General features: G+C 42.1%; 1 protein-coding gene across 2 annotated transcripts in view; it reads right to left on the minus strand.

Moving 5' to 3' along the window:
• The window catches only part of gabrb2b (gamma-aminobutyric acid type A receptor subunit beta2b), a 133,239-nt gene that overhangs the window by 60,397 nt on the left and 51,548 nt on the right, over positions 1 to 21,294 (minus strand). For both annotated transcript variants that reach the window (XM_082141317.1, XM_082141316.1), the window contains exon 4: positions 9,125 to 9,345. In XM_082141317.1, coding sequence (XP_081997443.1) covers positions 9,125 to 9,345 — 221 coding nt within the window. The remainder of the gene's footprint in view (positions 1 to 9,124; positions 9,346 to 21,294) is intronic.

A 21,294-nucleotide genomic window follows, 5' to 3' on the forward strand; every position in this document is an offset into this window, starting at 1 on the left:
ATTTGCTAAAGTCAAGTCAAGTCACCTTTATGTTGTCTTTATATGTGGATGTAAAACTGGTGCCTTTTAGCCTGTTATTATATCAATTAATTTGGTTTAATAAAGTGAAAAGGTTGCATTGAGATCCATTTCTCCTCCTCCACCTCCTCCTTGCCTGACCCTCAATGGCAATCATAGAGTTCTCATTTATGGCTCATTTAAATATTTTATCTAAAAGATGTTTCTACTACTATTTTTATCACTTAAAAAAAAAAAAAGAAGAAAAAAAAAAAGAAGATCCAAGCTGGATTCAAACCCACACATCAGAGTGCATTTAATTTTTTAAATAACAGATAGCAAAGTATATCTAAGATGTATCTAAAATAGTGAGATTTTTCAGTGCAGGGCTATTTGAAAACTCACTTGCTATCCTTGTTTGACTGTATCTGTAAAGAAAAACTGAAAAAAGATGCGTTACGTGAAGAGTTGTAATAGTACATTTAAAGGGTGCCTATTATGCCCCTTTTCACAAGATGTAAAATAAGTCTATGCTGTCCCCAGAGTGTGTATGTAAAGTTTTAGCTCTAAATACCCAACAGATCATTTTTTTTACAGCATGTTTAAATTGTCACTTTTTGGGGCTCAGAAAAACACGCCATTATAGTGTGTATCCCTTTAAATGCAAATTAGCTTATGCTCTCAGCACAGAGGGCAGAGCCTCACGAGCTCATGCTCAGTGTCAGACAATCTCATCTCATGGAATGATAATATCAAAACAGAAACTAGCGGTGTTCATTTCGACCCGGAGTCGGACAATAATGTCTACAGAGTCAGAGAATATATGCTGTATGGAGATAGAACAGGTCTAGTTTAGTTTAATTACGGTTATAACGTATTTGTCATCAGCTTTGATCCACTATTAATACAAGCCTGCTGTAGCGGTCCCCGTCCGAATGATGGCCAAAAATGTACTGATGAGTTCAATGAAGCTGAATAAATACAGTATAAGAAGTGCACTGAAAAAAACATTAAGAAAAATGTACTTAATTTTTCTTTAGCAAGTTTTTGCACAAATATTTTTAAAGTAAATTTCACACGCATATTTTTAAGTAAATTTCACATATTAAGTTAAGTGAAAGCAACAAAGGAAATAAGTAGTTTTAACTTGGCTAGTAAAAGGTTGAGTAATATCTATTTAGTTTAAATTTTCTTTGCAATACATTTCACTCATTGAATATTGAATTAAACCACACTTTTAAAGTATTGTATTAATTACTTAGATGTTTCTAAGTAAAGCATATAGCTTTACTTAGAAACATCTAAGTAATTAATACAATATATTCTACATATAAGGAGTCACACATCATGTGAACGCAGAGACCTCAATACTAGGTAGACAATACACAATGACGGTAACATTTGATGGATCGTTTTTGTGTCTGAATGTGTCATTTTGAGTGGAAAATGATCTCCAAATGTCACAAAATGGCAAGTTATTAATCCTAACCACAAAAGTAATGATGAAACAGTGTAAATACAGCTGGAAAACAGTGAAAAATCTACCTCATTAATTATTCAAGGCCCAGTGCATGATGGGAACACCAGTATCAGAAAAGTTGAGTAAATGTACTTAATTTTATAATGTTGATATTTACACTTTGACTTTGGCACATTTTAGAGTGGCCTTTTATTGTGGCCAGCCTAAGGCACACCTGTGCAATAATCATGCTGTCTAATCAGAATCTTGATATGCCACATAATCTCGGCAAAGGAGAAGTGCTCACTAACACAAATTTAGACAGATTTGTGAACAAAATTTGAGAGAAATAGGCATTTTGTGTACATAGAAAAAGTTCAGCTCATGAAAAATGGGGGCAAAAACAAAAGTGTCGTGTTTATAATTTTGTTCAGTGTAAGTATAACAATAAGTGGCTTAACACTGCACTCACGATAGTTTGAAAAAAAAGAAAGAAAAGAAAAAAATACAAATATAGAAGAATGGCTGTTTTCAATTTTTTGGTGGTTGTAAAAAGTGTATAGGGTCACTAACGACCCGAGGTATGTAATAGTGTAAGTATATTTTTCAACAAGTGCCATTTACCTTAATTTCCCAAGGTGGCAATGTCTAGTACATGCTGTGATATTTCACTCATAATTACCAAAGGCATAAACCAAAATAATACACAAGTGCTGTCAGCAAAACTTGAAATGCCTCTGAGCAAGTACTGTACGCGGTACTGTATAAGGCAGTCATGGCCTAGTGGTTAGGGAGTTGAACTGGTAACCAGAACCAGAACCGGTGGGAAATGACTGAGGTGCCCTTGAGCAAGGCACCTAACCCCTTATCGCTCCCCGGGCGCCACACAAAGGCTGCCCGCTGCTCTGGGTGTGTGTATCCACGTTTGCAGTGTGTGTGTGTGTTAACTACTCACTACTCTGCTCCTAATGTGTGTGCATTAACTTGGATGGGTTAAATGCAGAGGTCAAATTCCAAGTACTTGGCCGTCCATACTTGGCCGTCACGTGCCACTTTCACTTTCACTATATTATAAAACGGTTATAGTTCCAATCCTTGATTCTGATTGGTTAATAGCTGTGTTTTACTCACTGATATTGATCTCTTTGATATTGTTAATTGAAGCTATAGTAGAGTATTGTGAGAGATCGAGTAAGCGAGTGTACCTGCATTTACAGTAGACATAGCATTTTCCTTCAGATCAGTCCTATATTCATAATAAAAAAATCAGTTTGAATGTCCGCTGCGATATATTGTCCTTTTAACAGTTAAGGGGTTTTCCTGTGCCTATAGTCATCTGTCAGTTGCGTCTTCCTACTCTGTGATCACAAGTTCACAAGAGTCCTTTCAATTTAAAAGTCTTCTCTACTGACTGACTCGCTCATAAAGACAGTCTTTGCAGCCATCTATTGTCGAAAAAATGCATGTAACTTCTGTTGCTGTTTACGGTCAGGGACTATTTTTGTTCCAGCGGAAGGAAGGCTTTTAGTGATTTTACTTCATGAAAGTTGCATAGATACATATTTTTCGGCTTTAATATTTGTACTGTGTGGTAACCGTTTTATAAAAGCAATACGGTACTCAAGGCTAGTGCTGTATCGTGAATAAGTAACGGCTGAAGGCCTCTCGTACCTTATTGCTTACATATATTAGTGTCAGTGTAACTTGATGGTGGATCTGGTGAAGAAGCTGTCAGCGATAAATATATTTATTTTGAAGATGTTGAAAGCAATAGCTTTGAGAATTTGGTTGAGATTGAGAATATGAATACCAGAATCTGGTAAGATATAGATATCATCTGTGTTAGCTAGATCTGGGTCACTAAAGACCCAAATATGTAATAATGATTGGCGAAACATTCATGCATTTAAGGCATAGTTCATTGAGCAATGACATTAACTCTTTCCCTGCCAGTGTTTTTTTTATTTTTTATTTTTTTTATTGCCAGCCCACCAGCATTTTATCATTTTCACAAAACTTCCATGGCCCCTAGAATATCTTCCTGTATGAATATCTGAACATGCAACATATCAAAATAAATAACAGAGCCTTCTTTTTTATCAACACTTGAATGTGGGTAAAGTAAAAAAAAAAAAAAAAAAAAAAAAAGTGTTTTTCAAAGACTACAACATGCATAAGCAATGTTTTTATCCCTTGTTTCTGTTTTATTCATTCATTTAAGGCAAGTGAAAGGGCCTGCAAGTCTCCTACTCTCTTAAACGTACAGTATGGAATTTTTCGCCACTAGGGGTCGCTAACCTATTTACAATAACAAAGGCGTAGTTTGATGACGCAACATTTGCTAAGAATTATGGATCTTGTCGTCAACGTCAAGCCGACCGATCTAATCTATGGATCTAATAATGTTTATGGATGACTGAATACATCGATGCTTTTATCATGACTATGATATGAAGCAGTTCGGGATTGCTAAGAGACAGCTATCAGCTATCATTTAAGGAATATGGACATTTCATTCTACCGAACTGACCTTACACGCGAGTGCAGAATTACTACTCACAGTCACAGGTCAGTTTATTAGACAAATTAAACTTGTGAGGTAACGCAGCGTTGTTTCACTTGGTCTAACATTACACTATCACACTAAACTGCATTTGAATGTGTTGAAATGTATGTGTTAGTTTGTCTGTATGAGACTAGCAGTAAGCTAGATCAACATTAGAATAACATACAGATCATATTCTAACATTTCATCATGTTGAGCAATATAACATTGATTAGTTTTATGTAAATGTGCTCACCTGTTTAATAAAGTACATGTAGAAGCAGTCGAAGTCTCGGACGTGGAGCTCTCGTTTATATACTGTCTATGGGAGCTCTAGGCATCTCGAAAACACCACGCTGATATTGATTCTCGTTTTAGTTCTCCTTTTGTATCCAAAGTCTGCTTGCCATGGTCCATAATGTTTGAACGAAACAACAACAGCGTGCAAATAGACATTGCGAACTACCGTCAGTCGCTTTGGTTACTATCAGAGGGCTCTGGTTCATAGCTCTGGTTGCCATGGCAGTACGAGCGGAAACCAGGGACAACGCGGATATGACGCCATTGACGGCGACAAAACGGAAATAAACGTTTCTCGAATTAAATTACAAATTTCTCCTGGTTTGAAAGTTGTTGGAAACAGTCGGGATAATGTAAGTACACAACTAAAAAAAATATATAACATAGATATAGTGATTTTTGCTATTTTTAAAGCAAAAAAGTTACATATTGTGGCTTTAAGTGAAGTAATCACCAATAATAGAGCCACCTTGAGAGTCAGAAACTTCTCTGAGGCTGACTCCAAGGGCTCAAAAGGAACACCTGATAAGACTTCCAGGACTATAGCCAAATATCACGTATCCCAAAGAAAAGTGTAGCAGGGGACATCCCTGCTGGAAGATGTTCTTGCAGGAACCAGCAGCCATATCACCCTGTAGCCCAAGACTGGTTGCCCACTGAAGCTAAGCCGGGTTAAGCCTGGTCAGTACCTGGATGGGAGACCTCCTGGGAAAACTAGGTTTCTGCTGGACAAGGTGTACTGTAAGTAAGGCCAGCAGGGGTTGCTCGCCCTGTGATCTGTGTGGGTCCTAACGCCCCAGTATAGTGATGGGGACACTATACTATAACAAGAACCGTCCTTCGGAAGAGACGTTAAACCGAGGTCCTACTCTCTGTGGTCATTAAAAGTCCCATGGCACTTCTTGTAAGAGTAGGGGTGAAACCCCAGTGCTCTGGCGAAATTCCCTCCATTGACCCTTATCAATCATCCCCATCCACTGAATTGGCTCGATTACTCTCTCTCCTCTCCACCTTTAGCTGGTGTGTGGTGAGTGCACTGGCGCCGTTGTTCTGTGGCTGCTGTCGCATCATCCAAGTGGATGCTGCACACTGGTGGTTGAGGAGAGATTCACTGGTGGGATTGTAAAGTGCTTTGGGTGTACAGTAGTGCACAGTAAAGCACTATATAAATGCCTCTTTTCATTTTATTTTTATTTCAACTCAAGCACTGAACTGGCAGTGGACTTTGTCAATATGGCGCTGAGCGCACTACAATGCAAAGAGATGCCACTTCAGGTCATAACGTTTCCTCATGGAGGGAGCTCTAGCATTTAGGATGGCCCTAACAACCTCAGTTGAGAAACTGAAATCTGTGAGTCGGTACCCTATAGGGGTCAAACCCACAGCATCTAAATATTGGGCAGAGGGTGGAGAGTTACACACCGCACCTGAGATTGAAGGTCGTTCCTGGTCGGAATCTCCCATGGAGAGCATATCATGAAAGATAGTAGGAAATAGGGCTGGGTAAAAAATATTGATTTCTGGATTTTAATCGATTCTCATTTTTACGAACCGATATCGATTCTTAAATCCCCAGAATCGATTAGTCATCCTGTTCTCAGTTGACGAATTAATGGAACATTGTAGCGTGCATCCCATCCAATAAATCGCAATAATCTTTGTGCTTTGTTACTTTGATATTAAACAAAGTTTCAGATTTCAAATTACGTCTATTTTCTTACGAAATTCAAAAACATAAATACCGTTTTGGCGCTGTGGCGTGAGATCGCTCTGGCTCAGCTCAAGAGCAGCAGACCTGCAGCAGAAGAACATGACCTTCTCTTCCGCCTTAATAATACCAGTTACAGCGAGAAATAAACATGAATGAGCATCTGAAAGTGTGTTAAAAGGTAGAGTACAACTTATCGAAATCCGTATCATTCATGTAACATGGAATCACTCAATCAGTGTTTCAACCGTGGAAAGACGTCAGTAAAACAGCTTTTGAACAATGTCATGTAACGTCACATTTACTGTACCTCGGAAAAACCATATCCGTGAACATAAACACGTTAGTCAGCTAGAAAAATTAACTCTAGAGAGGAGCATTTTGCTAAATATATGCACCATATTACATATTCATTATAATTTTTAATGTTCTTCAATATGTAATGCATGTTTAAATAAATCTGGCAAGTTTTTATGACAGTCACCATTTAAATGTTTATATTTCATGACTTAATTATTATAAAAAATAAATAAGTGTAATTTAAGTGTTTGTTTACAAATCAGTTAATTTTTACCTTCAATAATAGTAGGCTAATGAAGCCTATAGGCTACAACTGACTCCCATAGTTTACAGCATTAGTTAGATTTGTTTTCATTGTAAAAATGTGCCATGTATTGTACCTGATATCCAAAATAATCAATATTGAATCGAATCGAATCGGAATCGAAATCGAAATCGAATCGAATTGCTAGCTTGTGAATTGAAATTGAATCGAATTGTGAAATTTGTGTCAATAACCAGCCCTAGTAGGAAAACAAGACTCAGGTCGGCCAAAACGGAGCCACTAGCAACAGTCAAACTCTGTCCCAGTGAACCCTCGATAGAACACCCGGAAGCAGAGCGATCTGGTAAAATGCGTACAGAAGCAACCTCTGCCACGTCTGCACCATGGCATCCAGCTCTAACCGAGCTGGAAATGTCAGGGCGAAGGGAACAGTGGGGTCAACTCTGCTGAGGCAAACAGGTCCACTTCTGCTCTGTCATACCTCTGCCAAACCAACTCCATCATTCCCCAGGCCTCAGTCCCTGCCTCAACAGGATTTCCACTCCCACATTCTAATACCCTGGAATAAAGACTGTCTTCAGTGATAGCAGTCTGTTCTCAGCTCAGAGCATGATCTGCTGCTCCAACCTGAACACAACCTGTCCTGCGCTGCAGCCTCACTGGTATCACATTAAGAGTGGCCATCATGAGACCCAGCAGCCTCTGATATAGGCTGATAGGAATATCCTGACATAGCCTGAGTACTTTCATGGCTCTAAGGATGGACTCGACCTGACCTAAGCAAGTGACAAATGTGCCTGTATCGATGTTAAGTCCAACACCAACCTCACAAAAATCTTCACAAAAGTCTTGGAGAGAGCATGCTTTTCTTAATGAAGTTTTATGTAACAAAGTTCGGGAGGAGCATGTTCAGGTAATCATCCAATCAGCGCAAGAAGAAGCCAGTATAAATAAAGCCTTCCCTTACCTCCTGTCTCATGACAAATTTCTCAGCATCCCGCCACCACCCCATCACCTCACACTCGGCTGGGTCTGCTCATAGATACCTATGATCTATACATTCATTGGGGGGAGTACTCTAGGGTCGGGCCGAATTCCGAGCTCGGAGCCCTCCCCCCCGGACAGCAAGCCAAATATGCATTATAATATTACATCAGATTTCATTAACATGTGAACTCGTGAACTGATTAACCTCAAGTGGACAAGAACAAGATTGATTTCAAAACGCAATTTTTTTTAGACTGAGCTAGAAACAGAGAGTTGTCAATGTAGTTCAGTACACGGATGCCCTGAAGTCGCAATGGAGTCAGGTCGTCTTGACTAGGGGGACACAGGCAGCCACACTGACCTTTTTCTTCTCCCTACTCCTGTAGAAGCCACAGGCTTCTGGAACTGGGAAGGGAAAAAACTGTCATCGTCTGCTTTTTGGCCACCTGAAACCTATCGACAACAGAGCTGACTGCGTCACCGAATAGTCCAGATGGTGAATTCGGGCGTCCAACAAGAAAGTTGTTTCCTTTTCCTTAATGCTGGAGAGGTATAGCCACAGATGCCTCTCCGTGGCCACCATTGTAGCTATTGAACGATGGCATAGGCTGTGTCCCTCACCAGTGTTCAGGTGTTTTAGCAGGTCAGCCTAGTACGCCTGCAAAACCGGCATCATGTGCAGTGATGCATCAGCCTGACCAGCAGCTTCATATGCCTTATCTACCAGGCCAGATTTAATTTTAAAGGGCCTGGATCTCGAGAGCTGATCAAGCATGCTCTGCTCCCAAACAAATCACACTCAAATCATGAACATCATCCCTCATAAGATAGTGAGAGCATGGCAGCACACATTGCTTATACTCTTTTCTAGATGCCATATTTCACTCATTCAATACAATACAGGGTAGACAAGCAATATCCTCCACACAAACTCCTCCACACAAACACAGACATGCGGTGTCTTTGTAAAAAAGAAGCTGATGACATTTATATTGACATCGCCTATGTTCCGTCACCTGAAAAAATTGCCTAGTTTCCACACGTGCTTAAGACACACTCAAGCAGAAGCGTTAACATTGCGTCAAAGTCATGACACAGCATTTAGTTCTCTCAAAAAGGAACTGGTAATCATAAGGATTCTCTGTGAAATTGAAAACCCATTAGGATAGAAATTTCTGTGCTGGCAGTATTGTATTTTTATAATTTGTTTTGACCACAATATTGTAAGTGAAGCTAACTTTCACATCGTGTTCACCTTTATAATTGACATTTTAGCCAGCTTCCATGTACTGCTGGCCTCCTATCCTTCCTAAAGAGTGAACTAAATCAATATATATATGTATAATGTTAGTCTTGTCTATTTCAATCAGTTTGATGATGCACAGATCTAGAGCACATAACCATTTTGAATTGTTAACTTATTGTTGTAGATGCATTGATTTACTCAGATTTACTGTACTCTGTCATGGGGATTATGATGCTTTGGCAAATATTGAATGAAAGATTTGTAATGTTTTAAATAAATTGCTATTATGTGATGAATAGATGCTTTTGAATTGTTACCTGAGCCCATAAAGCACAGTGCCATCTGGATGAAGACGGATCATTCTGTTCTTCACTGTTACACCATGTACAAAAGACTTCTTGTCATTCAGGAAGTATGTATCCGGCACCCACAGCTGATCAGCTACCCTATTATCCAGCGTCAGGTTAAGAGGAATCTCAGAATAGGACAGGCGTTTGTCTCGCCAGGCTTGCTGGAAATACATAGTCAATGTGTAGTCCTGAAAAAACATAAACACAGAGAAGATTACTGAATTACCAGGTCTAAAGACAGTATGAGAAAGTCAAAGAAAGAAGATAGGAAAGAAAGAAGGAGATATTTTAGGGAACATTTTTAAATCTTTTGGGGGTTAATATTACATGACTGGCTTTAAAATTTGATGATGCAACGTTAAAAGCAAGAGTGCACACCAGGTTAAAAATGAGTGTTAAAACACTGGAGACTAGCACAGGTATAATGACAGAGAGCACACTGGGACTTCTGAATAAAAATGAACCATTTCAATCATTCTTATAATAATTCAATAATTTAGGCATTGTTCACCTAAAAATGCCATCATGTCGTTCCAAACCTGCATGCAGATTTCATTGGACTATCAAATAACTCACTGACCTTTAAAACAGCAATGACACTTTTTGCAAAGGCATTTCAAAATGCAAAGCATTCATCAGTAAGCAACCAACGTACATGAAAAAGTACAAAGCAGGTGACAGAATATGGGAGACTAGGAATGGTTGTATCATATTTTGCTTTTAATGTTTGTAACTGTGTTTTTTGACTATTTATTTTAAATTGTGATAGGTTGTCTTAGTTGTTCTGAAATTCAAATCAAAACAAGATGTGAAATGTATAAATTTTTGCCAAATTCAAGAAAATAACACTGATTAATAAAAGAAAGGGAGTATATAGGGACATAATTTGTGAATGTCTTAATGGCATGTATTAGTTTCAGGACAAATATTATTTAAAAGGTAAGCAACTATTTAAATGTTCTTTATTAAATGGAAGAGGCACTCATGCACTTTTACCCCACACTCTTTCATCATTAAAACTGAAGTGTCGCACTGGAATTCGGCTTATGTTAATAGTACAGTCCAACTTCTCAATAATTGTACATTGATGAATGCTGCTAGACCAGCTTAAAAATGTAACTTTTTCCAACATTTTGTCATCCTAACAACAGGGCAGTGCGTAATGAAGTGCAGAGGGGACTTGTCACCCTCAGAGGTGGGCATGGCCCTAGTTTGTACACAACAGCATTACTGCTGTGTAGCAGAACTCTAAGTGTGTTTGGGGTCCAGAAACCCCACTGATTTAACCTAAAATATTTTTAATTAGTTCCTAATTAGTTCTTAATTAAAACTAATTAAAACCCAACAGGCAAATATTGCTTCTGTTTAACCAACAAGCAGACATGCACTTTTCAGAAATGTTAGATGATTGTATAATTCTTTCTTCTTTTAATTTTCCTTTCTGTTTGGGGTTAATTTTAAATACATCGTAGGTAAGTAAATTAATAGATATATAAATAAATGGCTAAGTCTCTTGCTAAAGCGTTTAGCATTAAAAGAGACTCTGAAAAATATGTCTGTGGCACGTGGTGCTAAATGCCAGTCCAATGTACCTCAAAGGTGATGATGACATTTTTCTGTTTACACGCTGATAAACCCAATCTCAGATTTGCTCTCTTGCTGCAAAGCTTATTATGAAATACCATGCAACACCAGGCGGGCTTTCATGGCTTTCTCTTATCATTATTAAAGGGAGTTCTGGGAAGTTTTAAAAGAAATTGAGTCTCTGAGACTTAAAGAGTATGCTTTGTATGATCAGCAAGACTTCTTAAGGTTCTAATCTTCTCCTAGCACTTTTATCAGGCCAGGTACTGGGATACTGAAGAGAGCTGTCTTCTATTAGGATACCTGTAATCTATTCACTCTGGCTAGAAGTTTGAGTGTGGCTCATAGTCTGGGAAAACTATATACATCCTGTGTGCCACCAGAAACACTACAATGAGGCAGCAAACAACATAAAAAATAGCTGTCACCATTGCTATCCTACATTTTCTCAGTGGAGGTGGCTGTCAAATGCTTGGAGCTAATGAGCATCATGGTGTACAGTAAGCTAGTGTGGGTGGGGACGGATGATGTTTCTGTTGTGCTTCTGTCGGAAAGGAAGGAACCATGTGAGTAACATGCTCTGGAAAGAGGTTTTGGGAAGTGTCTTCTGAAGAATCAAGGGACAGCACCTGCTATTCAACCTCATCAGAGAGTTGACATCATCTTCAGAGTTCATATGGATTTTCTGCAATGGGTGACCACCACTCAAGAGATTATTAAATGGAGAGGGTCGCCACATGAGTGCAACAATGACTAGACACAATTAGAGCTGTCTGAAATCCAGTCTCATTAAGTTGTTGAGTTTAAATTTAGATGCAGCAAATGCATTACCAAGGGCGATATTTCAGTAAGTACGGTCTAACATTTCCTGAAAACTATGAGCATCAGATTTTTTTATTAGGTTAACTTTAAGTTCCATTTCATTTATAGTAGTTATCTCTTATTAAGATGTTTTTGTCCCGTAAATGTAACACTGTTCCAAAAATTAAGTTATATCCTTATAAAAAAGAAGATTATTAAAGTGTGCTATTAGCATTCTTCTCTTAAACTAAAAAATAAGAAAGCATACTTTCAGTCTACGTTTTATGTACTTAAAATTGCACTAAAGTATACTTGACTTATGCTGACAGAAAGGTCTAAGTATATTTGGACTATACATGTACTCATTCTTTTGATTAAGATATACTTAAAAGCATAATTAAGCATTCTAAGTATACTTGGCATACAGTGTACATACAGTCTTAAACTTACATTGTTTGATTATATATGTTCCTAATCCTGGGTATCTGAATTTTTGTGTAGGCTAGTCTGCTGGTAGTGTACATAGGAATTTGCTTCAAATCTAATTTACTCTCTCCCCGTCATTGACTGAATTTTTCGGCTATCCATGCTTTCACTGTTATACGGTAGGGGGCGCTATTATGCATCTTTTTAGTACCGAATCTCCGGTTCAAAACACAGGTGAAGAAGAAGCAGATGCAAGTGATAGAAGATTGCTTGCACAAATGTAAAACAACGCGATCATCAAACATTAAACAGCATATACTGTAAATCAAAATTCCCTAATGTCACCAAATGAAATGTCGAACCAATGAAGAGGAAACGACTGTGAAGCTTTGGGGGTGTTGATGGATGTGATTTACTCCATATATGTTTTGATCATCATTCTGAATCCGGACGTAGTCTTTGACAATTTTCCCAGCTTTTTGTTTAAAATTTAGCTTTTTTTTAATTTATTTTTTATGAAACTCACCCACATTCAAGTATTGATAAAACAGATGCCTGAAGCTAGAATTAAATGTTTTTTTGTTTGTTTTTTTAAATGGAAAGAGTTAAAATACAGTTATATAAAAATAATACCAAAATAGGAACATAGTAGCATACATAAAGTGCAAAAATGATATATAAATAGTAAACTATAAGTGTTATGTTGTAAACTTACAAGTATACTTGCAGGATGAAACGTACTCGGTTACTAACGTAACCTCGGTTCTCTCTAGAAGAGGGAACGAGTACTGCGTAAGATATCTTACGCTAGGGGAAAATCCTTTTTCCGCGAGATATTGAAGCCAAAAATTATCCTTGATTTTGTAATAATGCAAAACGTGTTGCGGCAGCATGCAGACATAGGCGAGGCAGCTCGCGCGCCTATTGGCTGCTCTGCGGCAACTGCAGCAGCCTATCGAGCGAGGCCTGGCGTGACGCCAGACCCAATCAGGGCACTTCGCGCCCGCTGCGTCACGTCCCGCCGAAATGGCCGTGGTCTAGGCCTATAAATACCGCTCGCAGGCAGCTATTATCTGGTTTTTCATCATCGAAGCAACCAGAGCGTGTGCATGCACGGCAAGATACGCAGTACTCGTTCCCTCTTCTAGAGAGAACCGAGGTTACGTTAGTAACCGAGTACGTTCTCTTACGAGAGGTCTCTCGTACTGCGTAAGATATCTTACGCTAGGGGACCCAATGCAAAACGCCGTGCATGCTGAGATCTGACACCAAAGACCCAAGGGCGAAAACCCGGGGTTCATATAGTGCAAAATCACTCAGGGAACTCACAGGGAGTCCGGGAAGAGGGAGGGGCGAAGCCGCACTCTTCCACATATGGCAGCGTCGCTTAGACGCGAATTTCGTCATACAGACAGGGCGGGGTACGGCCTGAACTGATGGGGAAATGTGGGTCTTACACAGTTTGCCCAGGCACATCTCGTGCTGCTGCTTTTCACTGTCGATCATCGAGCTGGTCAGATAATACTGGTTAACTTAGACCGACAGCAGCCTGTCCTGCAGGGCGGGAACCTCTAGGTTGTAGAACCTTATAAATGTAGACGGGGAGGCCCAGCCTGCCGCCGTACAAATATCTTGCAAGGCAATCCCACTCGACCAGGCCCACGAAGAGGCCATGCCTCCCTTGGAGGCGTATGCCAGCGCTATAGCATCAACTATCCATCTGGATAGGCTCTGTTTCGACGCGGCTAGTCCCTTAGAACGCCCGCTAAACGAAACAAAGAGCTGCTCCGTCTGTCTGAAAACAGACGAGCGAGACACATAAGCTCGTAATGCCCTGACTGGGCAAAGGAGGCCCGCGTCTCTTTCCTCATCAGGGACCGGTAGGGCTGACAGGGAGATAACCTGCGCCCTAAATGGTGTGTTGAGGGATTTTGGAACATAACGGTGCTTAGGTTTGAGTATAACTTTCGAGTCATTAGGCCCAAACTCCATGCACGTCGCGCTCACAGAGAGCGCGTGCAAGTCCCCTATGCGCTTCACTGAAGCGAAAGCCAGCAGAAACACAGATGTTTCAAATCAATTGACTGTAAAGGCTCGAATGGCGCACCTTTCATGGCTTCCAGAACCGTAGAAAGGTCCCATACGGGGACTGCGGGAGGTCTGGGAGGATTCAGTCTCTTAGCCCCTCTAAGGAAGCGGATGACTAAATCGTTCCTTCCTATTGACTGACCAAGCGTTGTTCCTGAGAACGCTGCTATAGCCGCCACATAAACTTTGAGCGTGGAGGGGGCCCTGCCCTTGTCCAACAGCTCCTGTAGGAAGGAAAACATCTCCGTCACTCCACAGTCTGTGGGTGACACGCCACGGGCTGTGCACCAGCCCGAAAACACTGACCATTTCGAGGAGTAGAGCCGTCTCGTAGACGGAGCTCTAGCCTGCGTGATCGTGTTTAATACTCCTTTAGGGAGTCCAACATGTACCCGTTGATGGCCCAGACATGAAGGGACCATAATTCCGGGTGAGGATGCCAGATCGAGCCGTGGGCCTGTGAGAGGAGGTCTCTCCTCACTGGTACTGGCCACGGGGCAGTACTTGCTAACTGCATCACGACTGGGAACCAAGGTTGGTTTTCCCAGAACGGTGCTACCAGCAATACTGAGCATCCTTCTTCCCTGATCCGCTCTATCACCTGAGGCAGGAGAGAGACGGGGGGAAAAGCATAGAGCGGGCGGCGGGGCCACACATGGGCCAGCGCGTCCCTGCTCTTGGAGAAAAATTCCGGACAGTGAGCGTTTTCTTGAGACGCAAACAGGTCTATTTCCGCTCTGCCGAATTTCTTCCACAGCAGTTGGACTGTCTGTGGGTGTAGAGACCATTCGCCTGCCGGAACATTGTTCCTGGACAGTCTGTCTGGTCCTATATTCAGGAGCCCTGGCACGTGCGCTGCTCTGAGCGAGCGCAGGTTGCGCTGAGCCCATACCAGGAGGCGTTCTGCTAGCCTGTACAGGTTCTTGGACCTGAGGCCGCCCTGGCGATTTATGTAGGACACCACAGACATGTTGTCCGAACGGACCAGGACGTGGAGTCCTTTTATTTGGGGACAAAAACGCGTCAGCGCGTTGTCTACTGCCAGCATTTTGAGGCAGTTTATGTGCAGGAGCTTCTCCCGTTCCGACCACTGGCCGAAGAACGGTCTGCCCTCGAGCAGCGCTCCCCATCCCGAGGTGGACGCGTCCGTGGACACCACTTTCACCCTCGAGGAAGTCCCCAGGCTTACACCTGACTGGTACCAGTCGTTCGCTCTCCAAGGTTTCAGAGCTGTGACGCACTTCTGATTGACCCTGAGGCGAAGCAAACCGGATGCCCACGCTCGGCGTGGGACTAGCGCTTTCAGCCAAAACTGTAGCGGGAGCATGCGGAGCAGGCCCAGCTGGAGCACTGATGATGCTGAGGCCATGAGACCCAGCATCTTCTGAAAATTTCTTGAGCGGGACAGACGCGCCGCAGCGGAACGAGTTCGCTGTGCGTTGAATGTCTACCGCGCGCTGTGGTGATAGTCGCGCTATCATGGACAGCGAGTCCAATTCTGTGCCCAGGAAAGATATCTTCTGACTGGGTGACAGAGAGCTCTTCGCCCAATTGACACTGAGACCCAAATTCTCGAGGTGATCGAGTAAAACGCTCATGTGTTCTATGAACACTGAGCGAAATTGCGCTAGAATCAGCCAATCGTCCAAATAGTTCAGTACTCGCATGCCTCTCATTCTGAGGGGTGCGAGTGCCGCATCCATGCACTTCGTAAACGTACGGGGTGCCAGGGACAAACCGAACGGCAGGACTGTGTACTGATATGCCTGGCCCTCGAAGGCGAATCTCAAATATCGCCTGTGACGTGACGCTATCTGTATTTGAAAATACGCGTCTTTCAGATCTATTGACACAAACCAATCTCCTTGGCGAATCTGCACAAGGATTTGTCTGGTCGTGAGCATCCTGAACTGTCGCTTCACAAGCACTCTGTTCAGTTGCCTCAGATCTAGTATGGGTCTGAGACCCCCGTCTTTTTTCGGTACCAGGAAGTATCTGCTGTATAGCCCTCCTTCGCTCTGAACTTGAGAGAGAGGCTCTATGGCCCCTTTGTTCAATAGTTTCGCCACTTCGGCTCGAAGTAAATGTGCCACTTCTGCTTTTACCGTGGTCTCGACGCGCGCTGCAGCGGCGAGGGAGTCGGCGAAACTGTAGCGAATAGCCTCTTTTTATAATGTCCAGCACCCACTTCGAAACCCCGGGCAGCTTTGCCCATGCGTCTGCATGAATAGCTAGGGGTTGAATACGAAGCGCGCTCCGCTCGCTCAGCGATGGAGAAGCTTCGGCGTGCTGTAACACAAGCGTCGCGCTCGTGACATTTGAGGCATGGGGCGCGCTGATAACAGTGGGCAGATTGCCCGCGCTCGACTCCTCTGCAGTGGTCAACCGCGAGGGGGAGGGCTGGGCGGTTCCCGTAGGAACTGTCATGTCTATGTGTGGATGTGGGCGCGGGACAGCGGGCACATTTATCACACCGAAAGCATCGTTCGCTTGAGTGAAGCGAATGCACGTTGGTTTCGTTTTTACAGAAACCGTGAGACATGCATAACGTGGTGTTAGTGGGCACTGGGTAGTGGGCACATTCACCATGTTTGAAGCGCAATCGATCTGATTCGATTCATGTGCGCGAGCCCTGTGTGACGGGCTGTGCTTGTGTGTAGAGATGGGCACTGGGCAGTGGGCATTCTTTCTACACATAAAACACCATCGGCTGTGGCCGGGACACCAGAAAATTCACACTTATGGGATTTATCTGGGTAGCCGTAAATGCGGCGTTTGTGTGCAGGCAAGCGTGCTGCGACTTGTTTACTGCAGAATACACTGGAACAGTCACATTTACTGGAACTGAACGAGCGAGAAGTTGCCATAGAAACAGAGAGCGTCAACATGCTTGCGTTTATTGCAGGCCTGCGTGCATTACAACAGGCTCGTTCACTGCAATATTGACATTTCCAGTCGCCTGAATTTCAGAGGGGAATGGGAAATGCATAGGAAAAAGGAGGTCGGTCCGTCCGCAGCAGGACCAGAAAAACTCCCTTTTTTCCTTACGCCAGTGACGCACGGAACACCATAGAAACGGTGTTTGGGTGCAGGAGAGCGGGTTGAACAACGCGCTCGTTGGCTGCAAAATACACATCTGCAGTCGCCTTTTCAGGGAACTGACAGAGCGAGCATTGACTGCATAATTTTATCTGCCGGTAGACCCGGGATCGAACACGGGTCTCTCGCGCGCAAAAACCTGAGAGTCTGCCACTGGGCCACAGGGGGAGACACATTGTAACTCAGTTAGCGCGAGTATTATCAGAGAGCGTCAACGTGCTGGCGTTTGTTTGCAGGCATGCGTGTATTACAACAGGCTTGCTCACTGCAATACTGACATTTCCAATCGCCCGAACTTCAGAGGGGAATGAGAAATGTACGAGAAAGAGGAGGTCGGTCCGTCCACGGCGGGACCAGAAACACTCTCTTTTCTCCTTTCGCCAGTGACGCACGGAAACCATAGAAACGGTGTTTGGGTGCAGGCGAGCGGGTTGTACAACGCGCTCGTTGGCTGCAAAATGCACATCTGCAGTCGCTTTTCAGGGAACTGACAGAGCGAAGCATTGGCGGCATAATTTGAACTGCCGCTAGACCGGAATTCGAACACCGGTCTCTCGTGAGGAAAACCTATGATTCCGCCACTGAGCCACAGGGGGGAACACAAAGGCTTTCAGATGCACAAGCATATAAGAGCGTCAACATGTTTTCTTCGGCGTTTGCTTGCAGGCGCGCTTGTATTAAAACAAGCTCGTTTGCTGCAATATTGATATTTCCAGTCGCATGATCAGGGAACTGGGAAATGTATGAGAAATTGAAGGTCAGTCCATCCTCGGAGGGACTAAAAACACTCCTTTCTCCTTTCGCCGGTGAGTGACGCATGAATGGGGCGCAGAGGCAGGGTAGCTTTCTTATAACGTAAAGAAAACTAACCCCGACCGTCCGCTTCCAGCCTCCCTTGTGAGCGGCGCAGTTTGCGCGGCTTGAACAGAGGGAGAGAGAAAGCTAGCCCCGTGACCGCCCGCTCCTGACATCCCCTGTGAGCGGCGCGGTTTCCGCGGCTCGAACAGAGGGAGAACAGGTATCGTCCCCCAAGCAGGCAAGGCAAGCGGGCGAACCAGCAAGCTTTGCGGGTTGGGGGGGGGGGCGGAGGAGCAGTCTCGGAGAAGGATGCCAGGTGAGTCCTCAGAGTCACCATAGGCAGTAACTAGCTCGCAGTGAGGGCAGTCGCCGTCAGCGAGCGTGAGAGCTGCGTGATCAGGAAAAGGGGCGTCTTCAAAAAGACGCCCAGCTCTTTTAGTGCAATGAGAGTGTGTGTCGCGGCGGCGAGCACACACACATACATAAACACAGTAGCAGAGAAAGGATATAACGCCGGATAGCGCAGCAGGAAGGCAAGGAAGGCGGCGCGGCCAGCGACTTCAGCGCAATGGATAAGACACATGCCTTTGGTGTGAGAGACCCGGGTTCGAATCCACTGTGAGACACCAATGTGTCCCTGAGCAAGACACTTAACCCCTAGTTGCTCCAGAGGCATGCGACCTCTGACATAATTAGCAATTGTAAGTCGCTTTGGATAAAAGCGTCAGCTAAATGAATAAATGTAAGTGTAAATGTAATGTTGTACAAATGAGAAACGTAGTTGTGAACTAGTTGTGCACTTAAAGTTTACTACTGTTACTCTTATAGTATACTTAAACATACTTTTATTTACTAAAAAGTGGGCCAATTTAGTCTCAAGCAGTATTGAAATAGTACACAAGTTTACTATAGTACATTGATATTAGTATTCTTACTACATAAAGTATACCTAAAATATACTTTACCTAAGTATACTCCATAAAATGAACTTGAAGTATACTTCTTTTTGTAAGGGTAAACAAGATCCAATAAACAAAGTGGGGTACAATAGAGAGTTCCTTTTAGGATAATTCCTTGATCAGTTGACAGTCCCAATCTATGTGAAAAAGCCAATAATCGGCAGGTTCAATGGACCAGCAAGTTCACAATAGTCACAATTTCACACACCATATTATATATATATATATATATATATATATATATATATATATATATATATATATATATATATATATATATATATATATATATATATGTGTGTGTATATATATATACACATACAGTGGGTACGGAAAGTATTTAGACCCCCTTAAATTTTTCAGTATATTCTGAAATATTCTGAATATAACAAAGAGTGAAAAATTTAAGGGGGTCTGAATACTTTCCGTACCCACTGTGTATATATATATATATATATATATACACATGCATGCATGTGTGTATTGGGTGAGAAGCAGAGCTGGTCTGAGACTGGTTAGTGTTAGTAGAGTTAGTCAGGTTAAGAAGTCTCAGAACCAGCTGATCTGGGGGATTTTTTTTCAGGGTTCAGTTCTTGTGTTTGTAATGCTTTAAAATATATTGAATCTGTAGGACTCGATTTTAGATGCATCCAGAGTTTAAGGGTTGGTCTTTGCATATTAATCAATATAAATCGACCTACAGGCATTATTTGCACTGTATTTGCATTCTAGTTTTAGAATTAAAAGCAGGGCAGGCTGAACTCTGCAAGTGCTTTTTTAATTCTTTCCTCCCATCAACATTTGAAGTAGCTTCTCTATTTCATGGCAGTGCTCTGTGAATTGGAGGGGCCAGAATATGAAAGCCACTGGAAGCTCAGAGCGGCTGTGATGTAAATGACTGTTATTCTCGCTTCTGTCAAACTGTGTCTTTTCTCTGAGGGAGTTTTTGTTTTTTTGTTTATTTGTGTGCATTGACCAGGGGAAGACATGATAGCATCTTGATGACTACTGAGAAAAGTGTGAAGCCTCTAATCTTCTCTGCTAAGTTTATTTTTTTATTTTTTTATATTTTTTTTCAAGGCTTCTATTTATTAAACATCAGTGGCAGCAGAATCAGTTCGCTAAGTCTGTGCTAAGAGAAACATCTTCTTTCTGAGTCCCCATAAAGGTCCAGAATTTTTCATCAGGTGTGTGATGTCCTTTGTTAACGTGATGTCATTATGTTCCTGTCTTGCCGCCAGCCAATCGCTGCATTGCTGATCATGGTTTAGAGCATCAATATATCTGCCCTTTCCAAAGAACACAAGAACGCACAGTAATCTCAGACAACTTAATCCAGATATTGTTAGAAGGTCTGGCACATCATCTCAGATGTATAAAGCCAAGTATGAATAAAGAACCCCTGGTTCTTTGAATAAGTACAGCGTTTACTCAGGAAACACTAAATATATAAAGGCTAATGTTTTATGTATTTGAGGAGCAAAGAAGAGTGTCTAAGTCTAGCATTTGTCCTCCAGTCATAGCCAGTACTGTCTGAAATAGCCAGTGTGAAGAATTTCATCTTTTTTAACATGAAATTTTGGCCAAATGACAGAACAAGCTAAGAGCCCACAGGGCTAAAGTAAACTTAATAAGTTGATGAAAACGTAATGTGAAGCACCAACTGAACAGATGAAGCCTTTCTAATGATGGACATAACATGTATTTCTGAAATTCTCTGATCACCAACCTGGTAACTCAATTTGAGTTTGATTTTGGAAAATGTTTAATATCCCTGTCCCCTTAAATTGAACTCATGAAAAAAAACAGATGTTCACACACCAGCTGAGATTTACCCTAGATATATTTGAAGACACAGCAGCTCAATCGAATGGAGCATCACACTCAAAACACATACAATCAGAGCTGTATCAGCACTAGAAGAGGGAAGGAATATAAACTAGATCTCTGTGCAGTTCTGTGGAGTGTGTCCCTGTAGATAAAGATGTAGCTGGCCGCCACATGATTTAGACACTCTTTGAGCAGATTGTACACACTATGCCTTGGCTCTATAATGAAATGCCATATGTTTCCCCTGTGCATTTCACAAATGTTATGTCTCTGAAGTGAGAAAAAAGATATACAAAGCCATTGTGATGTGTAGGGCTGATCAGCTGTGTTTTTGATGCATATTTCATGCAAATCAAATCTGAATTTATCTATCGGGCGGGAGGAATTGGGGGTTGGATCTCACTAAAATGAGATTAATTAATGATCTCATTTTAGTTCAATTGTGGACACATTTTACTTACTTGCTCTCTCGAGTTTAAATCATGACATTTTTAATCAATTTGTGCCCTCAATTTTATGAATCCATCCTCATTTTTTTTATTTTTTTTTTAT

This window comes from Leuciscus leuciscus (genome assembly GCF_965113295.1).
Source record: "Leuciscus leuciscus genome assembly, chromosome: 16".
NCBI classification, from domain to species: Eukaryota; Metazoa; Chordata; class Actinopteri; order Cypriniformes; family Leuciscidae; genus Leuciscus; species Leuciscus leuciscus.